The sequence below is a fragment of the Cervus canadensis genome, chromosome 27, assembly GCF_019320065.1.
Source record: "Cervus canadensis isolate Bull #8, Minnesota chromosome 27, ASM1932006v1, whole genome shotgun sequence".
NCBI classification, from domain to species: domain Eukaryota; kingdom Metazoa; phylum Chordata; class Mammalia; order Artiodactyla; family Cervidae; genus Cervus; species Cervus canadensis.
Genome location: NC_057412.1, coordinates 32,206,647 through 32,229,672, shown reverse-complemented (window position 1 = coordinate 32,229,672; position 23,026 = coordinate 32,206,647). Strand labels below are relative to the sequence as shown.

At 34.7% G+C, this 23,026-nt stretch overlaps 1 protein-coding gene across 2 annotated transcripts; it reads left to right on the top strand.

Annotated features, from left to right (window-relative positions):
• Nucleotides 1-3,404: 3,404 nt before the first annotated feature.
• POU1F1 (POU class 1 homeobox 1) lies at nt 3,405-19,395 on the top strand. Of its 2 annotated transcripts, none has more exons than XM_043448923.1 (6): nt 3,405-3,668; nt 7,141-7,212; nt 14,416-14,640; nt 17,096-17,260; nt 18,010-18,070; nt 18,917-19,395. In XM_043448923.1, the coding sequence occupies exons 1-6, from the start codon at nt 3,527-3,529 to the stop codon at nt 19,125-19,127; spliced, it is 876 nt and encodes a 291-aa protein (XP_043304858.1). In that variant the 5' UTR covers nt 3,405-3,526; the 3' UTR covers nt 19,128-19,395. The 2 variants fall into 2 exon arrangements, with proteins under 2 accessions (XP_043304858.1, XP_043304857.1); XM_043448922.1 differs by having other exon boundaries at nt 3,527-3,668; nt 7,063-7,212; nt 18,917-19,285.
• The last annotated feature ends 3,631 nt before the right edge of the window (nt 19,396-23,026 follow it).

The following is a 23,026-nucleotide window of genomic DNA, read 5'->3' as shown; positions in this document are numbered from 1 at the left end:
CAGGTGTTTATAGTGAAAGTGGAGGTGAAAGTCTCTCAGTAGACTATACAGTCCATGGAATTCTCCAGGCCAGAATACTGGAGTGTGTAGCCTTTCCCTTCTCCAGAGGATCTTCTCAACACAGGGATCGAACCCAGGTCTCCCGCATTGCGGGTGGATTCTTTACCCACTGAGCCACAAGGGAAGCCGGAGGTTTATAGTAGCCATATTCATAATTGCCAGGCTTCCGTCATAGCTCAGTGGGTAAAGAATCCGCCTGCAATGAAAGAAACACAGGAGATGCAGGTTCGATCTCTGGGTCAGGAAGATCCCCTGGAGGAGGGTCATGACCACCCACTCCAGTATTCTTGCCTGGAGAATCTCCATGGACAGAGGAGCCTGGCGGGCTATAGCCCACAGGGTAGCAAAGAGTTGGACACAAGTCAAGCAACTGGGCGCACACATTCATAATCATCAAAACTTGGAAGTAAGGAGATGTCCTTCAGGAGGTTAATGGATAAAGTGCGGTACATCCGAACAATGGAACATTATTCAGAGCTAAAAAGAAAGGATCTACCAACCCTAAAAAGATCTAGGGGAAACATAAATGCATAGTTACCAAGTGAAAGAAGCCAATGTGAAAAATCTATATACTGTTGAGTCCAAACACGTGTCATTCTGAAAAGACACAACTATGGAGATCAGTGTGCCAGGGGTTAGGAGGAAGGGAAGAATGACAGGCAGAGCAAGGGGAGGATTTTAGGGCAGTGAAACTGTTCTGTATGATTCTACCATAGTTGATCCACATCGTTAAACATTTGCTCAAGATAGTAGAAGACACAGGAGTGAATGTTTCTATAAACTGTGAATTTGGGTGATAATGATGTACCATTATCAGTTGTAACAAATCAGTTACAACACATCAGTTCATCAGTAGTAACAAATATATCACTCTGGTGCAAGATATTGATAGTGAGGAGGACTGTGCATGTGTGGGGGCAGAGTGCGTACAAGAACCTTTAGTACCCTCTGCTCCACTTTGCTATGAACCTAAAATTGCCCTTTAAAAAATCTTTTGTTGTTATAGAAATTTGAGATTGTTTTCAAGAACTTTAAAAATCTCGTAAGGCAAACTCATAATTCCATTTCTAAAAACCCATCCTAAAGGAGGGATATTCAAAACAAGCCTACAGATAAATTGTAAAAATGCATTGTGAAAAAAAAGATTTTGGACAAAGAGTTAACTGCATTGTTATGTGTGTGTCTGTGTGTATCTATCTATCTATGTATAAAAGTGGCGCTAGTGGTAAAGAACCTGCCTGCCAATGCAGGAGACATAAGAGACCTGGGTTCGATCCCTGGGTCGGGATGATCCCCTGGAGGAGGGCATGGCAGCCCACTCCAGTGCTCTTGCCTGGAGAATCCCTTGGACAGAGGAGCCTGGTGGGCTACAGTCCATAGGATCACAAAGAGTTGGATATGACTAAAGCAACTTGACACACACATACAGAAGTGAAAGCAAAAAGCGATACAAACAATAAAGAAATAGTAAAGAAGTAGACAACTGGCTAAATTGTAATAGATTTATATAGTTCAATAATCAGCAAAAGGAACACTATTTACAAAAGCTGATTTAAAAAGTCTTATAAGTTAATAATTTACAGTGCTAAATAAAGATTATAATGGGAACATCTATTTCCTGGCTATACACAATTTTAACTGTAACTGTGGTTTTCACTTCACAGTAAAAATAGTCAAAAAGTAATAAATCATTATTAAAGAAATTATGTATAAAATGACAATTTTAGAATATTAGGTAGCATGGCAAATACTGGTGAAGTTCTTTGTTGCTGTTCCAGGCAAGTTTTACAGTGCTCCTCTTTATTATTGGGTTGATATAACTTATTGACATATTCCAATAACCTAAACTATAGCAAAATTGTTAGGAGAAATTTTGAAGTAAGTGCTATTCTTTCTAAATACCATTTAGTTTAAGTTTTTAACTAGATTTTCTTAGCAAATTCTCTTTATAAAAATTTTCTTAAATTTTTTAAATTAAAATGTATTTCAAATACATTTTTGTATATGTGAAGTCTAAAAATTACAAGAATTATGCAAGAGTAAAATAAATAGTTTTGATTTTATGTAACCTTCTTCTCTCATTAGTGAAGACTAATGGAACTTAAAAGAGAATTCAGAATGAAAAATATGTCATTTTTAGAATAAATATTTTTCATGCAATATCTAATGATCTTTTTTTCCTACAAAATAATTGGTTAATGACAAAGCATTCAAATTTCAAGTTTTTAAAGAGTATTCTCATCAACATTAATATTAAATTTAGCACGAAGCAGCCAACTCCAAGTTAAAAACTCCATGATATAAAATTTCAAAATAAGTCAAATGGAGCACAAGTTCTTGATTATGTCAATAATATATATGCTTGTCAGGTTACATCTCATCCCTATATGGTCCCTAGTATACATTCTAAAGATAGTATTGCATTCATTTACTTGTATGTAGAAACCATGATCATTGTGAACTTGTCATACAGATAAATATCTTCAAAACAATTATTTATAGTATTTTTTTTTCTTAGTCTTATAATGTCAAAATAATTTGTGTGGAAAGTTTCTGCCCAGTGAAGGTTCTGGAGCAGAATGGCTAAGATCAGAGGTTCTGGCAGAATTAAGCTTAGTGAGAATGGTACAGATCTCACAAAGATGTGAAATTTGCTGACATAACTGTGGAAAGTGACTAGAACAGTGTTGACATCTAGCAAAAGCTCACTAAGTAAGTACATCTGGTTGAGCAAATTGAAATCAAGGGAGAGATACTGTTCATCTTGTCTACAAATGACTCCAACTTTAATATTTTATCATTTCCTATTTATGGTATAGGAAAAGTTCAATTGTTCTTACAGTTGTTCAGGATTGGACAGTGTATGAATCAGTAGTTGGTAATATAGTCATTCTCACATTTAGTCTTCTATGCTTCTTTCAAATTAAAAAGAGTCTGCTTCTTAAAATTGTGTCCTGTACTTTTATGTTATTTTTCAGATTTAATGAAGTTATCAGAAAAAAAAAATCTCATTCATATAAGTTTGTCATTGTGTTCATAGCAAAGAGGCACCCAGTATTTTTCAATTCATTGCAGCATTATTTCTTTGAGGGACACTTTTTTTTTAAGTTCTTGATTCCTTTCTGAAAGGTCTGAATCACTGAAGTTGTCAAATTAAGTTTCAGATTTCTCCTTTGCCTTCAGTCCCTACCCAAGAACCAGCTTCCCCTCTTGGGCATGGATTATGTTTGGGTAACAAGGAAGACTGTCCAGATTGATAAAGCAATACCCCTGGGAAAAGATGATTAACATGTATAAAGGGATTTCCCTGCAGTATAAATACCAGCATGCGCTCTCTTGGTGCTTCAGAGCCTCCCTGATGTATATATGCAGGTAGTGAGATTTGAAACGGCCCTTTGAGATGGTAATATAATAAAACTGACTTGAAGAGTGGCACCTCGCCTCCGTTTTCTATTCTTTTGTGGGAATGAGTTGCCAACCTTTTACTTCGACTGATACCTTTATACCTCTGAATTCTGAGTCTTCTGCAACTCTGCCTCTGATAATGCATCCCAGTGCTGCGGAGTGTCTACCGGTCTCCAACCACGCCACCAACGTGATGTCCACAGGTACTAACTTCAATAACGGTCTACATGCGGCTGCGCCTTAAGATGTCAGGATGGGTGCTTTGAATCTTGTTAGTTTAGAATCTCATTTTTTTTTAAATTTTAATGTTTGTTAAGTTAAATATTCAGGATATTAAAGAAGTCAATGCCTAAGAAAATATTCAAGAAATATTAGTAAGTGTAGTAATTTCAAGTATTGTTGATTTTATTATAAAGTTCTGTCTTCTATATAAGTAAACAGTGAGCCTGAAAACCATTTCTATGCAAACATGTATGGATAAAGAGTAAAACTAAAGAAATAGTGTAAAATAATTTAAAAGGTGATTTTCTTTCATCTTAGAGATTTATTTGGTTTTTTATTACATTTACTACCATGTCTAAAAAATGGCATACACATAGTAAACACAACCAAATGATTCCTAATACCAATAACAGTTCGTTTCAAAGAATAAAATAATTAGATGTTTAAATACACTTGACTCAGACAGTAAAGAATCTGCCTACAATGTAGGAGACCCAGGTCTTATCCCTGGGTCAGGCAGATCCCATGGAGAAGGGAATGGCAACCTCCACTATTCTTTCCTGGAAAAGTCCAAGGACAAAGGAGCCTGGCAGGTTACAGTCCATGGAGTCGCAAAGAGTCAGATACAGTTGAACAACTAACACTTTCACTTTAAATACACTTAACTTCTTTAGAATAATTAAAAACTCAGAAATCAAGTCTAGAGGCAATATAATATTTGTTTATTCTTAAAACATTTTATTTTATATTGGAGTATAGCCGGTTAACAATGTTGTGATATTTTCAGATGGACAGCAGAAGAATTCAGCCATACATATACTATATCCATTTTTACCCAAACTCCCCTCCCATCTAGGCTAGAGGCAATATAATATTTAGAACCCATGAGCTGATTTGAATTTTTTCAAAATTTAGTTCTGAAGAGATTTCAACCTTTAGCCAAGTTTTTATATTTTCTTATATAACTTTCGTGGATGAAAATTAAGCTTAATTCAAATATATGGTCTCAAACACAACCAAGCAAATAAGTATGTTTTGTTAATGTGTCCACTTTTTATTTAGTAACAAAGGGTTTTGATTAATAAACAAAGTCTTAGGTAGATTTCTGCTTAATAGCACTTTTCACTTGTAAAGCAATCTAAATATGGACTAAATTTTATAAATTTAAAAATAAAATTTGAGTTGATACATTTATATGCCAATTTAAAATATTTTAGCCTTATATTTTGTTATAATTAAGCAGCTTTGAAAGTTATATGTAAGTTTGGTATTAATCTTCAACAGAATTTTCAAGTATCTGAAGATCATACATCTAGATTTTGGGAAAATTATTAATGTAGAGATGTTTTTTATCTACTGAAGAGTCTCAGAATTTAGTTAAACATGTACTGATGCAAATACCCTCAAACATGGTTTTAAAACAATGTAACACAGTATTTTTATGAAGAGGTGTGGCATAAGTAAATTTAAACATTTATCACATATTGTTGTATTGTTCAGTCGCTAAGTCATGTCCAACTCTTTGCAACCCCATGGACTTCAGCATGCCAGACCTCCCTGTCCTTCACTATCTCCTGAAGTCTGTCCATACAACTATCACATAGCTAATTGTATATTTTAAGTAATGGGCATTTAAATAGATTGAGAATGAGAAGGATAATGCATTGTTTGCACAATATACTGTACATGGATACTATTTGGCTAGAATAAAAATTGGAATTGAGGTTAAAATTAAGCAGCTTTAAGCTCAAACCCTATTTATTTTAAAATAAATAAAATTAAAAGTAAATAATGTATCTAGTAAATTAACTTGTCATTTATACGACTTCCCCAAATCAGCAAAACAAAAGGAATTTAAACCTTGGAAGTAAAAAAATTCATAATTAGTAAAAATGTCCTACATGGCTATTGTTATTGTTTTAAATGGCAATAGCATTGATTTTATCATTTCTCCATCAAATTGTAATTATATATATCTAATTGTCTAGGTAAAGAATTAGAAATGATTATAATGAGAGGAGAAATTGGATATTCAGTGCAATTCATGTTTGTTTAATTTTGGAATGCATAGAAATCATTATAACACAAAATGACTTCAATTCTCTCTATGTGTCAGTTGTAAAATGAAAATTTATATAGATACTTTAAAATATTAAAAATGAGTTATAGTTAGAGAAAATGTTTTACTTTATGTCTTTAATTGATAGACTATGTATTTTCAAAAAGGATTATAAATCTCTTCTAATATCTCATATTATTCAAGAAGATACAATTATATTTTTGAAAATCCATCACTCTATTCAGGATATAATGGGAAAAAGTAGAAAATAAGATACATAAGAAAACATTGATTAGTCATTTTATTGTTAGTAGTTCATTGTGATTCATGTTTAAAGCTTGATAAAAGTTAAGTAAATCAAATTTAATTTCAAAGTACACCTTAATTCAATGAGACTTGTAGCTATTTACAAGTGAAGTTAAGTTATATGCTGCTGCTGCTGCCAAGTCGCTTCAGTCGTGTCCGACTCTGTGCGACCCCACAGACAGCAGCCCACCAGGCTCTGCCGTCCCTGGGATTCTCCAGGCAAGAATACTGGAGTGGGTTGCCATTGCCTTCTCCAAGTTATATGCTAGATTCAACCTTTATAAACCTCTAGTTACTCAATGATCAATGAACTTATTTTTTGACCAGCTTCATCATTAGAATTGTTCAATTAATTGTGTGCGTGCAGAAAATTTACAAGCTCATGGTTTCAATACCAGCCTAAAATACATCGTACATTGTCACAGTTTGCGTAAACCTCTGAATTTAATGGAGTTTTATGATCATACCCAATAAAAGGCTAGTGGCTCTGCCACTTCCTCTTTGATGGAAGAAATTTGTTAGGTGAGTAAGCAGAAGTAAAAGTAAAGACACATGAAGAGTTGATTTCTGTATTCATTGCTCCAGAAAAAGACAATTTTATAGTACCAGGTTATTCAGGAATTTTAAGAGACTATCCTCTGGTCAGCTCTTTGCAATGTCTATATTGGGTGAAACCTGCAAGAATTCTGCAGCTTCCAGTGTGTGCATGTGTTCATCACTCAGTCATGTCTAGCACTTGGCAACCTCATGGACTGTAGCCCACCAAGGTTAAAACTGGTCAGTCACGCCAACCCAGAGCACTGGAGATAATTAATGAAGGCTCTAGTCCACTGTGATGATTCATGAACTCGTTACTTGAGAAAAATTTCAACCCCTAGTTTTAGTGTACTCATCAGAGAACTGCCCCCACATGAGAACAAATTATTGGCATATAACTTTAAGAACAGCATAAATCTGTACTTTTGAAATGAAACGAATGTGTCTTGAATCCTCATACATTTTCTTACCAGTCCCGTCTATTTTGTCTTTGATCCAAACTCCTAAATGTCTGTGCACATGTTTTGTGGTGACAACATTGGGAAACACAGCGACAGGACTTCATTATTCTGTTCCTTCCTGTCATTATGGAAACCAGTCATCAACCTATGGCGTGATGGCAGGTAAGAAAAATTGTCTTTACATGTAAGATTGAGTTTGGGGACGCTTGGATGCATTTTCTGGGTCGAAGGGAACCTTGACCAGAGTGTGTCATGAAATTCAGATCTCCTAACCTTAGAAATTTCTGCTAAATCCACCACTTACTATAATGGTCCCTGATCTGTGACACCTTCAGAGATCATAATAGTTATACCTGATCACCGCTGTTCTCCACAAGCCTGAAATGAACTGCCATGCTTCTTAACTCTTGTGTTTGCTTTGTATGATTTTTATTCTAATTCTCTGTTGCCAAACTGCTAATTGTCACTTGTTTATGCCATTGGTGGGCTTGCCTCTGGTAATAATAAGGTAGCTGCTAGCCTTATGTAACTATTTAAATTTAAAAGTAAATTAACCAAAATAAGGTCAGCTTTAAAATTCCTTAGTTGCCAACAGCGAGCAAGTCAGCAAAATCTTTAAATGACCACTTCATTGCCCACCTCCATACCAACAGGGTTAACGATTATGAGGTATGGAACTTAATAGTCCTCATTTCCCTTGAGATTTTGGCTGTTCCTTAGGTTCCTGAATTTAAAAAATGAAACAGGAAAGTGCTTAATAATCTTTGGTGGCTACCAAAGCAGATAGACTAACTTATAGAGCATTTTCCTCATCCAGTATTTCTTTTGGCCATTCGGTCTGTAAAGATAAAGAAGACATTGAAGGCTAAGAGAGATTTGTAGCTGCTTTAGCAATAGTTGAATCTTTGGCAGCCCTGTCTGAGATGCTCTGAGTCTTGGAAAAGATTGAAATAGTATAAGTTACATACATATTTCCCTCTGGATAAAGAAAGCATCACTAGATCAAGATAAACTATCTTGTTTGTTGACACTTAAATGAAGGTATTGTTAGCAAATTTCTTAAGGAAAACAAAATCTGACCCTTATCCACTCATCACAAAATTTATGACTTAATTTTAGACCATGGCTATACAATAATTTTTTTGTGCACAGAAATTATTTAGGTATCTCTTAATCTTTTATATTTATTTCTGCAGTAAGAAATAATTTCAGTGACAATAAACTATGAATGTTCTATGTGAAAAATACAAATGTGTATGTGCATGCTTGTGTGATAGTTGTTATCTAGCGTAGGTAATTGAAAAAATCAAACATAGCTTTATGCCTATAAATTTGAAATTAAATTGAACACAGAATTTAGTTCACTAACCTTTAATTTCTAAAAATTTCTCAGATTAACACTAAATAAAACATTAAAACTTTAAAATGATATATTCCAGAACAAATAAGCTTTCCCTACATTCTGTTAGAAAGTATTCTGCATAAACTCATATTCTCACCTTTATGATGAAGTGAAAACTGATGTTCTTAATGGTTACCTTTAAATCCTAATGTCTCTCTTCAATAATTAAAAAATAAGGAAAGTCATATTTTTCTTCCTCTGTGAAAATGGACCATTTATGATTTGTGTACTTAGCTGTTAATCAGTATCCATGGTTAATGAGAGGATCTCTCGTTGAAGATGAACTACTTTCATTATAAAAATAGTAGAACAATGTGCATTTAGCCACTAGAGCTGCCAGTCAAATGCTTTCTGTGGCCCCCACCACACTTGGATTACAGAGACAAGAAATGACGAGCTCATAGACATGTGCTGCTCTTTCTTGGAGGAGAGAGTCCTTGCTGCTCCTTCATAGTAATTCCTAGGAACCCAGGTACAACTGAAGTCATCTCTGCACCCAGCAAGGGCAGCAATGGGTGGAGGTGAGCACTCAGACCAAGCACTGTGAGATGGTTTTTACTACTACCTCCCTCCCACCAGATCTAGACAGAAGCTGCTGAGTTCACAGCTGGCCTGAGAAATCTGACATCCTTCCCGTTTCCAGGATTGCAGATAACAAGCCCAGGTCCACACTGAGAGTCCACAGGCAACTCAGGTTGTGCTGGTCCAAGGTTCCTCAGCAGGCCCTCAGCAAACTCTCATCTTCATTAAAAGTTAAAAAGGAGAGGTCTTTGGGAAAACCTTTTAAAATGATTCAAAGCTTGGGTTGATGATAATAATGAAAAAAAATGGATGTCCTAAGCTTTGTAGGTATCACTGTAGTCTTAAACCAAAATTACATATATTTTGTTGCTGAAAGAAAAATTCACCATGGCAAGCATAGAGATTATATTTGAATATTTTTGAGAGGGAGATCGTTAAAATGTGATGTGTTTTGTAATTTGTTACAATGTCACCATTTTGACATATATTCAGTATTAGCCTTTGCATCACGGCAGATTAAATCTCAGAGAATCTGAACCTTTCTGCCGTCATCCCCAGAGAAGCTACACAAATTGAGTTATAAAACACAGGGATTCAGAAGTATTCAGGAATTCAGAAAAGGTTTAAAATACACCAGAGAAACCTGGTAATGTCATTTGAATTTTCTGAGAAGTCTCAAGGCGTTCATCAAATCAGCCACTTCCACACAATCCACAGAAGCGACTAATCACCAACAAGGAAGGTTCATTGTCACACACTCCATATAAAAGTGAAGCTACAGAAAGAGCAATATTTCAAAGGGTGTGAAATTGCTTTATTTGAATATGGTTATTTTATCCCTGTGCTCTGATGCTTACATTTAGTCTGAGCATTTCATTAAATTAATAACCCACTGGAAAGCAAGAGCTAGCTCATATTTTAAGCTAAGGTTGGTAGGAAGGATTCTAATCATCAGATGAATCCTCTGTGCCTCATAGTCCAGGTGTGGGGATATCAAAGAGAATGATTGGTGGGGTAAAATGAATTAGCCACACCAGGAACTAATTATAAACCTCGTTCAAGTTAGCATCTCAAAGTGTTAGTCTCTTCATATCCAAGTTGTGACGGATACCATACATAGCTCTATCGGAATTGAGTTGTGGCAGCTTTCTACCAACTCACCCTGGTTTTCTCCTTGATCGTCTCTTCAGATACATTTGTAGTTAAATTTCTTCTTCCACCTCTTCTCTCCTAAGTACTTAAATAATTCAACAGCCTACAGGAAGGATAATAGGAAACAGGGAATTACAAATACTATTCAAAGATCTCTTCCAGATAAACACAAAAGAAAACTAAAAACAAAAACCTTTCAAAATTCTGATTTCTGGGTATACAAGGTGGTGTCTGTTCTCATTTGTAAAGCTGGGTGAAAGTTGGAAAACAGACTTAATGAGCTGTGTACCTTGTCCACCATCCTGTGTAAACTGGGCAAATCAGCTACATGGTAATGATGGCTAAACCCAGCAAGGTCATGTGTTGTAATGGCCACCCAAGATGTGCAGTAAGAGTCCTTGATTAAAAACTGATCTTAAGAGGAAAGCAAAATAGCTGATGTTGGAAAATTATTCAAGGAGATGAATGCTCTTTTTTTTATGAGATGTGAAGAATAAGAATAAAAGATGAGTATAGCTGAAAGCTGTCTTTTCCACCTGGGCTAGGACAAAAGGTACCAGAAATATGTTTCCTATTTACAGAGGAAAGCAGTCTGCATTGGAGGCCATCTCTTCATTCTTAAGTTGTCTTTTTTTCTATTTCCTTTTTTCTTTTTTGATTTAGTTTTATTTTTGCCTCACTTATTCTGGATGTGTTGACACTAAAGGAAGAAGTAATTCTGACCATCTTTTGCCCCTGGATCATGAAAGGCACCTGCAGTAGCATGGACGCTGTGTATTTTCCTTAAATTATGTAGCATCTGTCTCAACTTCACAACTCAAAAGCAGCCACAGGCAATCTGTAAACAAATGGCCATGGCTGTGCTCCAAATCAACCTAATTTACAGAACTAGGCAGAAGACCTGTTTATATGTGGATAGGATGTAGCAATGCACAAAAGAGAAAAAAATATCGCAATTCACATTTATGATTTGTTTCACATTGTCAGCATGAACGTAAAAAAAGAAAATAAATGGAAATATTCAAATGAACTTTGCTGTGCATGTCTACAGCAAGGTGGGGGTATTTTACTATGTCCTTCTGCTTCCCCTGTCTGTTCTTTTAAAGCTTCCAGCCCACAACCTCAGATGTTGTCAGCATCTGGCTGAGCCACGTGCTGCAGAAAAGCAGTCTGCCCAGTATCACAGGACCTTGAATCAGGTGCCTGTAAGGCAAGGTGGACCTCAGCTTCCCATCATCTGCTTTAAAAGACTTACCCTCTGTTTCTCTCCCTCCTCTACCATCCAGAAGTCCATGCAGAGCAGTTAAAGAGGCTATGGTGGATTAATCTGCAGGGTGAAAATCCATCTTGGACTGTAAAGAACGTACAAACCCTTCCAAGCTATTTAGGCGTGCATTTGTTCTAGGCTTATAGACAAGTTTGATTTATCAATGTTTTGGAAATTGTTCACGAAACTTCTGTGGCACACAACTCACTGCATCTTTTCTCTCCCTGCTCAAATCCCGACTTCTTAATATTCTAGGCTTTAGAAAAACCTTTTAAAATACCCTGTCACATATGCCGTACCAATCACTCCCCATTTTCCCCCAAATATAGGATCATATAATAGAAATCATTTGTCTGACTGTGCTTGTGACTGTCCCAAATTTCTGTTTAACATTAGTTTCAGGAAAACTGTGTCCCTGCAGATAACTGTGGATACTTTCAGATAATGAAAAATAACGCAGCACATGTGTTTTCCTTTCTCCTCTGGATGCCGAACTTTTGAACATGGTATTTCTTGTGTACTCTTTATGGACTCATGTTCAAATTTATTTTCTAAATGTCCATTTCTCCAGAGTATTTATAATGTATACACTAATTTTAAATTTTTCCATAAATAGAGATGGCACACTTCCAATATTTTAGTAAGTATTTATAATACTTTTGTTGGAAAGCATTTGTTTAATGTAGCCAAATATACTTAAGATGTGGAAATCTTTGAGTCATTTGATTTCCCTGAGTACAGATTACCTGAAAAATGAACTGATTATTTTGATGTGGCTTATTGTGGTGTTCACTGGGCTTCACTTCTAGTTTCAATTGTATAGTGAATTCATCTTAGCACCCAAGGAGTTATTTGTTTTTATATAAATTTTAAATTGTGAATAAATAAATACACTTTCTTCCCCTGAAAATAAAGCAGAAGTCCTTAGATAAATATTAAGTAAATGTTAACATAAAGGTGATCAATTTTTTTATATATTAGTATTTTACTTAACTAGTAGAAATCTAAAACTAATATTAGGCCAAAAATGAACTCTAAAAAATGAGCTTTGAACAGCATTGAAACATGAATATTATCAAGTGTGAAACAGATCACCAGCCCAGGTTGGATGCATGAGACAAGTGCTCAGGGCTGGTGCACTGGGAAGACCCAGAGGGATGGGATGGGGAGGGAGGCTGGAGGGGGGATCAGGATGGGGAACACATATAAATCCATGGCTGATGCATGTCAATGAATGGCAAAAACCACTACAATATTGTAAAGTAATTAGCCTCCAACTAATAAAAATAAATGGAAAAAAAAATGAGCTTTGTTAAAATATAACAAACATTTTAAAAATTGAATTTTGTAATAAATTAAAAATTGATAAAATTGCTTTTTAAAATTTTATCTGGTCTATTCAATGTACTACCCACTAAAGCAAAAAGTGGATGATTAACAAAAAAAAACTGGATAGTTTTGATTTTTGAAAGCAATATGAATTGCTTTAGACAGAAACAGTTTCTTTTGTACATTTTTTATATCCATGAAACAGCTAAACTTATTTTATGGTATTTTGCTTAATTTCTCACTTGTATGTATTTTGCTTCAGAAAAATAATAGTCTACTGGATAGGGGTACACTTCAAAATTATATTTTCTCATATAAATAATATGAGCCAACAATTTACTGACTTGCAATATTCTCTGCTCATTACATATTGATATATTAATGTAAGATTTATATATTCTGGCAAAATACACTATTACTCATGTCTGATTTGTGACTGTATTTATAGAGAAATTATAAATGGCATAAAACTGATGTATTTTTTAGTAAGTTTCCGAGAATGATTACTGCCTATATTTTATAGTCATTTATATTTAATTTATACTTATAAGAAAAATGATTAATTATTGAATATTTTATTTATATCAAAATGTCTTGGTTACACCCGTGTCATTTAAGATAAAGTGAAATCCTGAAGAATAAAAATGTAATATACTGCTGAAGAAAACAGAAATAAAATGTGTGGGAATTTGGCTTATACCATCCTGTCACCCATACTCCCGGACTGAGACAGTCTCTTCTTTCCAAATGAAGAGTGAAATCTAGAAGCAATTAAACAATTAAATCATGTAGTTTTTTGAGATTTCTCATTTAACTAACTCAATGGATTCAGTGCTTCATCATTTATGAGGGATTATGTATCATATCTAGAATTGCACCCTTCCTTGACACTTACTTTTTCTTCTTAAATAGTAATCAAGAAATGATTCCATCATAGTATGTTTTGCAAGAATCTTGTTGCTGACTTTCTAATAGATCTTTAAAAGTTACTTTTTGTCAACATCCATCATTAACATTAAATCTATTTAAACCTTATTAATGTGTTTTGTGTTCTCATAATTTTCTTTTTACCTGCCTTTACTAAATTAAGCATTTACTGATAAAACATTGGATTTCTTAATGCTGTAAAATCAATTTTTCAATGCTATGAAAATTTCTCAGCATAGCACTTAACATAAACCTTGATTCTATAATTAAGAAAATAGAGATCAAAATATACATTCTGGTAAAGTTGAACCTCAGATTCACAAGAACCAATGAATAGGTTCTTCTTTGTTTGTTTTTGGGGAGCCATGCTGAATTCCATAACCAGGAATCAAACACACGTCCCCTATACTGGAAAGATGAAGTCGTAACCACTGGACCGCTAGGGAAGTCCCTGGATGTCTTTTATGAGAAAAACAATGATGGAAAACTCACACTTCTTTGAAATTTGCTTATTTCTATTTTAATTATTTGCAAGTCCCTGGTTCTTTCCTTTGGCTTTGCATTATCTTTGTTTTCGCTGCTCCCAGGAAGGTGGGAAAAATGATCGCATTTCTATTAAGCTACATTGACTTCTACTTCGGAAAACCGAATGTCAGGTAACCTTTGAGAACTGAGACTGGCCGTCACAGAATAATTTGATGGGCCAAAATTTTCCATGTATCAAAATGAGGGATGATTACAAATGGTCCTTTTCTTGTTGTTACAGGGAGCTTAACCCCTTGTCTTTATAAGTTTCCTGACCACACGTTGAGCCATGGGTTTCCTCCCATGCATCAGCCTCTCCTTTCAGAGGACCCCACTGCCGCTGATTTCAAGCAGGAGCTCAGGCGGAAAAGCAAATTGGTTGAAGAGCCAATAGACATGGATTCTCCAGAAATCCGAGAACTTGAGAAGTTTGCCAATGAGTTTAAAGTGAGAAGAATTAAGCTAGGTAGGTGCTTGTTAACAGCTGTGGGACACGCAACCCTGTCTGCAAAGTCTGACTCTATTACTGTTAGGCTCTTACACGCTGCTCAGAAATTCGAGACAGTTCTCATTCTACATCTCTACTGTGGATGTAAGTTATTTGAATTATAAAAACCTACAGAAACCTTCATTTCCTTGTAAATTCTTAGCAGCCAAAATACATAGATTTCTAAATTAATGGTCTCTTTTTCAAACATAAGTTTAGAAATAGCTTTGTTTTATTTGAATAAATACTTCTGTGTGATTCAAAGGCTAAAAAGCTGTGTGAATTGTATCCCTCTGCTTATCCTTCCTGTTTATCAATGTTATTAGTTTCTGTGTATCCTTCTATTCTATGCATATTCATATAAGCAAATACATGTATTTCTTCATATAGACGTTTTTCATTTGACTATTTTGGAGAGCTTTCAGTATTAGTTTTTTAGAGAGCTCTTCTTCTTAATGCATCTCTCAGTTCCATTTTATGAATATATTACCAGTCTCCTACTGATGGAATTTAGATGGTCTTCAATCTTATGTTACTGAAGACAATGATGCAATGATTAACTTCATAAATAACATTTTGCTCCTATAAAAATGTATGTGTAGGAAAAGTGTTAAAAGCAAAATTGCTTTATTGAAGAGTATGTGTATTTGTAATTTCAATAGATGTCAAATTGGTCTCTGTGTAAGTTCTAACACATTTTGTTGCCACCATGAGCATCTCCTTTGCCACTCTTCAGAATATGAATTCTGTTAAGGCTGAAGTCTTTTGTTTTTTGTTTATTTCCTTTTGCTTTCTCCTTAATGGCATATCCTCGGCACTTGGAACAGCGACTGGCATGTAGAATAAAAATTAGTTGTTGAAGGAAAAAGATGCAATTAATCTTTTGGACCTTTGCAAATCAGTTAGGCGAAGGGAGTAGTTTCATTTTAAATTTCCCTTATGAGCGAAGAGTGAAAGAAGTTCTTTCATGTGTTGGACAGTCATTTGTAATTCCTTTTCTGTGAGCTATCTCTTCATAGGCTTTGCTCACTTTCTAGGATGAAGTGTTTTTCATGTAAATAATCATATAATTAACCTTGATTTAAATGCATGAAATATATTTTTAATGGATTGAACTGATAGTACAAACTTCTGCTTTTGTGGACTGAGCCATTGGTGACTTTTAATGATATCAATTGATGGGTATCATATGTAATCATTTTATGCATACAGGTAAATAGCCTTGGGCCCTGAATTAATACGTAGTTACTATTTGTCATAAACACAGCAGTAGGCATCTTTATAACATTCATTTTCAATTTACTTTTTATATGACTGTGAATGTTTCAAATTCTACATTGATGACATTTATCAACTTATATTCTGAGAATGTTTGAGACAATCTATGAAAACTTTTTGCCTGGAGATAGAAGCATTACCAAATAACATAATAAATGTTTGGTAATATACATAAAATGTTGTGTGACCAAAGTCTAATAATAAGCATGCTTTTAGGGAAAGTAAACACAGTTCTTAGTTTTATTTGGTAACTTCAACATGTTGAATTTTTCACTCTTATGGTTGATATAAAAATATTTGTGATATATCACCATATATTTTATGTATTATATTTTAATATCTATAGATTTTGAGCATATTTCAACAGATGTCTAATAATAAGGATTAGAGAGAATGTTTAAATGTCTTCTAAAGTGTGTATGAGGGATTCCCTGGTAGAACAGCTGGTAAAGAATCCACCTGCAATGCAGGAGACCCCAGTTCGATTCCTAGGTCAGGAAGATCCCTTGGAGAAGGGATAGGCTACCCATTCCAGTATTCTTCGGCTTCCCAGCGGCTCAGCTGGTAAAGAATCTGACTGCTATGTGGGAGATCTGGGTTCAGTCCCTGGGTTGGGAAGATCCCCTGGAGAAGGGAACAGATACCCACCCCGCTATTCTGGCCTGGAGAATTCCATGGACTGTATAGTCCATGGGGTTGCAAAGAATGGTCTGGCTACACTTATATTAGGTTATAAAAGTGATTCATGTATAATTACTACAGTACATAGCACAGTGGCAAAAAAAATCTGGATACATTAAAAAGAATCATTTCACTACTTTACACCTATGCCACATTGTCTAGAAACTTTTCTTAAATATTTTTGCAAAGTGTGTATGACACATTTATCCAATTTGGCTAAATATGAATGGCAAATGTTCCTATCTGAATTCTTTTGACTTCTAAAATATTAACTTACTAACTAGAAGGAATTTTTAAAAATACTAGACAATTCTACACTGAATAACCTTACTGTTATTCTAAATTGCCAACAGATATATGGTTAAAAGCAATATTTAATAGTTGACAAAGATACATGAACAAATGTGTACAATAGTGGGCCAAAATCAGTGTTTCTTGCAAAACTGAAGCTGATGGCCTTGTTGTTCTTTCACAGGATACACCCAAACAAATGTTGGGGAAGCTCTGGCAGCTGTGCACGGCTCGGAATTCAGTCAAACAACGATCTGCCGATTTGAAAACCTGCAGCTCAGCTTCAAAAACGCATGCAAACTAAAAGCGATATTGTCCAAATGGCTGGAGGAAGCCGAGCAAGTAGGAGGTACAAAAGCTGTGTTTCTGGAAACAATGATGTTTTAACCTAAAAACAGTGGTTTCCCTCCACTGGATTTGTGCTAAAGCAAGAGGTTTGAAGTTTGGTTTGATTTTTCTCTTTGACATGAAAAATAAGTATCTTGTTTCATCACACTAAAAGGAAAAGCAAAGCCAGTGAAAGTGTAGAAATAAATTTATTGAAAAGATAAATAGGCAGAGAATAAAATATATAGGGAAAGTTTCTAGACAATGTGGCATAGGTGTAAAGTGGTGAAATGATTCTTTTTAATGTATCCAGATTTTTTTCTGCTGGGCTATATACTGTAGTAATTATACATGAATCATCTTTATAACCTAATATAAGTGTAGCCAGACCATTTGCACACACCATTCTTTCTAGTGAATAACAAGCAATTGCTAGATGAACAATTTATTGTGATAAAATTATCTACTTATGTTAATGTCAAGGCTGGCTAAAGAGCAAGGTTTGATAGCATTTAGAGCAACTGTTTCAACAAAGATAGGGTATGATTTAAAGACAACTGTTAATATTTATAAGTTAATATTTTTTCTGTGTTAACATATTAATCTAGGGCTTGTAACCTAAAATGATGTGTACTGCAAAAATTTAAAACAAAAATGTATGGTAATTTTATTTTGTATTGTTTTATAAAGAAACTTTAAATCCAAATCTGATAGTTAAAAAAAAAAAAACCTGCTTTGTTTTTGTAATTATTCATTGTGTTTGCATCACAGCTTTATACAATGAGAAAGTTGGTGCAAATGAAAGAAAAAGGAAACGGAGAACAACTATCAGGTATACTTTTGAGATATTAAAAGTTAGTGGAGAAGAAATGATATTTTACAAATGGAATGAGCATTTGAGTATAATATATGTTCAATATAACATAAAAATGAATACAGCCAGTTGAGAAAATAAGCTAGGTGAAAAAGCACAACATTCAATAAATTACTGCTGAGAAACAGCTGGAAATTAAAATTTGATGGAAAAATACGTATTGTTTGATTCAAAACAGTTTTGCTCTGCAAGTTTTGGATAAAGCAGAAGCTGTACAATCACAGCTAAAAAGAATGACTGTTTCTACTGTCCTTTTAGACGTAAGTCTTGCTCCGGAAATATGTTATCTATGTTATTACAAATAACAAAACTGGTCGCCAGTATTCTAGTTGCTTAAAGTTCAAAGTGACTTCTAGCATTTCAAGCCAGATTGCTCATTTATCTTTTTGTAGTTTCCGTGAGGCTCATGGAGGAATTGCTAAAATACAGGTTTTGTTTTGGTTGGTTAGCTGTACACTGAACATTTCAATAACCTGAGTTCGGGGGACATTTAGAAATGCATAGTTTATTTTCTTCTCAGTTAGTCAGCGCCCTCTTGTGGCGGAAAGTGGATAAACAATGTCTGGGTTTCCTTAATTTCTTCCTGTGACTCTGGTAAAAGGAGCCTACATGAGACAAGCATCTAAATGTTCAAAAAAACTTCACATTTATTATTGTTGAAGAGCTTTGAAGGTGTTTTCAGAGCCTTTAGGTTTCCTTTTTACGTTAATGTTAATACTAATATTTAGGAAATTTAACCTAACTTGATTTCGATGTGCCTAAACCATCATCTCCCTTCTTTCCTGCCAACTCCCCACCTCCCAGTATTGCAGCTAAAGACGCCCTGGAGAGACACTTTGGAGAACAGAATAAGCCTTCCTCTCAGGAGATCCTGCGGATGGCTGAAGAACTGAACCTGGAGAAAGAAGTGGTGAGGGTTTGGTTTTGTAACCGAAGGCAGAGAGAAAAACGGGTGAAAACAAGCCTGAATCAGAGTTTATTTACTATTTCTAAGGAGCATCTTGAATGCAGATAGGATCTCCTATTGTGTAATAGCTAGCTTTTCCATTTTTCATTCCTTTCTCTTCTCCAGCCAAAATAGAAATTAGTTGTTTGGTTAGCTTCAAAAAATCACATCAGTAATGTTTGCAGAAGTGTTTCTTTTCTACTTTAAAAATAAATACAATTTAAATTATGTTAATGAATTATTCTCAGAAGGCACGTTATACATTTTAAACCAAAGACTAATAGGATTAAAACAATGATTCTGTCCCTCTCACTATATCTTTCGCTATATTTCTCCCTAACACACACACAGACACACAGACACACAGACACACACACACACACACACACACACACACACACAGGAGTATGCACATGTGGTCTTTTAGTTTAAAGATTCATTTCCCAAAGGCTGTATATCTGCTTTTTAATATTTTAGTCAGTTATGTCACATAAAGAATACCACCAGAGAAGATCCAATTAGAAAATTCCTTTACTGATGCTCTGCTTGACATCAGCTTTAATAGTTTGTTTGAACTAAAAGTTTTGCACTTAAGAACCAGAGGTGCCTTAGAATTTTATTATTGCATTTAGGAATAAATCTTAATCAGAAGTGACACCTTTGAAGTAACAATTAGGGCACAGAGCCCAAAGAAGTGTTTCAAAAGAAATTTGTAGAAATATTAATTTATGATCTTTTTATTCTTCCCAGACATTAGCTTTTTTGATGTTTAGCTGTGGAAAATATGCTTTATGGATTCTTGAGCCCCACACTACTGTTTCTATAAGCTATAAAACTACAAGGAAGATGTTTGGCTTACTTGCTATTTCTCCAGTGCGTGGGGAAGCCTTTGCTCACAGCGGAAAGAAATCTTTGTTAAATGAACAAGGGAGTTTACTCTTAACAGTGGCTACAAAGTTGAAGAGAGTCAAATTTAATACCATAGCTCATTTTTGAAATCTCACAACCTGGAAAATCATCTGGGGTCCCATCAGAAAAGAGGATCATTTTTGGTTTAATTGGTTAGAATATGATTTATTGTTAAAGAAAAAATTTGCTGTATTGAGCTTTTCAATTCAGGGAGTTGCACCTTAAGGAGCATGTATTTAATTAATAAGACTGTGCACCATTGTACAGCATATGGAATATAGCCAATATTTATAGTAACTTTAAATGGAGTATAATCTATAGAAATATTGAATCAATGTTGTACACCTGAAATTAACATAATATTATAAATCAACTATACTTCAATTTAAAAAAAGAATGCACTTCTTTAAAACTTGTAGGTAGAAGCAAACTGTAATGTGTTACCACTATCAAATAGTGACTTTGTTTTGCATTTTGAATGTCAATCTGCTGGCAATGTTTATCTAACTTATTTTATATAACAAAAAATGGGAACAGTTAGACTAAATTTTATTATTTAGAATGCTTACTAAATAAACTATACTGTCCTGTCTCTTGCTTTTTGTAATATTAATAAAGACTAAGGATTATGAAGATCATCATCTATGTAGATTATATATATATATATGTGCACACATAATCAACATCAATTGGATAGCTGGAAACATTGATATATTATTAAAAGCAAACAAAAAAATCAGGTTTCAGTGGCCTGATAATCCATGCTTAAATACACATCTAGCACATAGGAGGTGTTAAATACTATACAGATACATACATATATATATATATATACATACACACACATATATATATGCATACACACACACATATATACATACTATACATATATATGTATAGTATGTATATATAGACTTTTCTTGAGAGTAAATTCCAAATTATTCAGCTATGTGGATTTATAAGTACTTTTCTCTTGATAATTCATTTGCTTAAAACATACATTAGTTGGGGAAGTGATTCATTAGTTTGTAAAAGGCAGAGCAAAAGGTACAGACAGACAGACACTTCTAAAAATACATGTATACATGCTGTTGAAACTTGCAAATAAAAGCAAAAGTAATGCATTATAAATCTAGAATAGTGACTCTTTGCACTTAAATATGAAACTTCTGGGAATGTTTAATCTGACTCTGTATAGCAAAAACAAGCACGGGTATGTGCCTCAGCCATCATTACAGATGTTAAGTTTAGATTATAATCAGACATTCTTCTATAAGGTCATTCTTTCCAACTTTAGATAGTTAGCATTGGAAACCAGTTTTTGTCCCTAAAAAATATTTTGAGGCAATCTTTAATATTGAAATAGCAATACCTTATTTACTATTTATTACTAGTAATAGTAATAATACTAGTCCCTTATTACTAGCTATTTACTAGTTGTAAATGTACTGGTATTTGCTATTCACTCATTTGTATAAATGAGTTTTGAGGCTATATTTTCTAACTATTTAGATAGTATTTTAATAGATATTGGCTTCCTTAAAAATAGAAAATGGTGAATGTTATTTAGAATTCTAAACTGCAATTAAACAAGTGGCAAATGTGATTTACTGTGCAGTGTCTATGCATTTAACATTTGGGAATACATCCAAAGCTGACATTAGCCACACAGCCTTTCCATTTCTTGTTTTTATGAGCTCTTCTGTGGGACATCCTCAAGAATTCGGTAGAGTTCCATTAAGATGGAAGGATCTGTTTGTCACTTATACCTATTGGTACACTCAGTTTTACCCTATAGAGGTGGCTAAGAAATTCATTTAACTTTCCTTTCCATATCTAATGGTAAAAATAAAGAATCTGCCTGCAAAGCGGAAGACCCAGTTTCAATCCCTGTGTCGGGGAGATCCCTTGAAGAATGAAATGGCAACCCACTCTGGTATTCTTGCCTGGAAAATCCCATAGCCAGAGGAGCCTGGCAAGCTATGGTCCATGGGACTACAGAGTCGGATACGACTGTGTGGCTAACACTTTCACTTTCCTTATCTAATGGTAAAAATAGTTAAAAGAAATATTTTCAGTGTTTGGGACAGAGATGTTTGTGTGTGTGCACCCGTGCGTATTTTCAGGTTCTTGGGAGGATGGCTTGTGGAGAGGGGGAGTATGTATGCTGTTCCCATAGCTGGGTACCTGAAATCAGACTTCAGGATCCTCAGGCTTCCTTGAGGGGAAATTCAATCCAGTTGACTCTTGAAAGAACTAAGTAATAGGAATTGTCTTAAACACATCTATGGACTCAGGTCCTATAGAAATTGAAAAGTTGATCTATTCTTCTGTAGCTGCAAAACCCTGTTCATGTAGAGTAATGGCATCAAAAGAGGAAGTTATCACAGGTCTCTTTTCCAGATTTGCACATACACAGTTTAAACATGGGAATGTCTGAAGCAGGGATACATATTTAAATTGAGCCCACCAGGACCAGGCTAGGAGTGTGGCTACTGGGCTAGTAAGGAATGTATATGTGTCCATGGGGTGAGGGTGGGCTTCTCCTTAAAGGTGTTCATTACAAATAATACACTTCACTCTGCAGTTAACATGAAGCTCACAGGTCACCAGATTTCCCACTCTGGTCTACATAGGCACATTGCTTTAAAATTTATTTTATTGAAGTATAGTTGATTTACAAGGTTGTGCTAATTTCTTGAACTCATTTCCACTACCTCTGCCATAACCAGGCACTCCCCCTCCAAACAGAGTAGTCTGTGCAACACAATCAGCTGACAGGGATGGTCATTTTATGTTCTCTAAGATGAGTATTGACATTCTTGTACCAAATTCTACTTCTCTCAGACTCAGTGATATCCTCCATCCATGACATTAACATCCAGTAACAGAATATGACATCGGGCTGCATCCTTCAGTAAGAGAAACTGCTATCCTCCTCAGCTCACTTTCTATTGGCACACTTGTCAGTTGCTCAAGAAATCCTTTTGCCAAAGGTAGGAAATGAGGAAAATCAAGTAAACATATAAATCAGTTGTTTCATTAAACTCAGTGTGAAA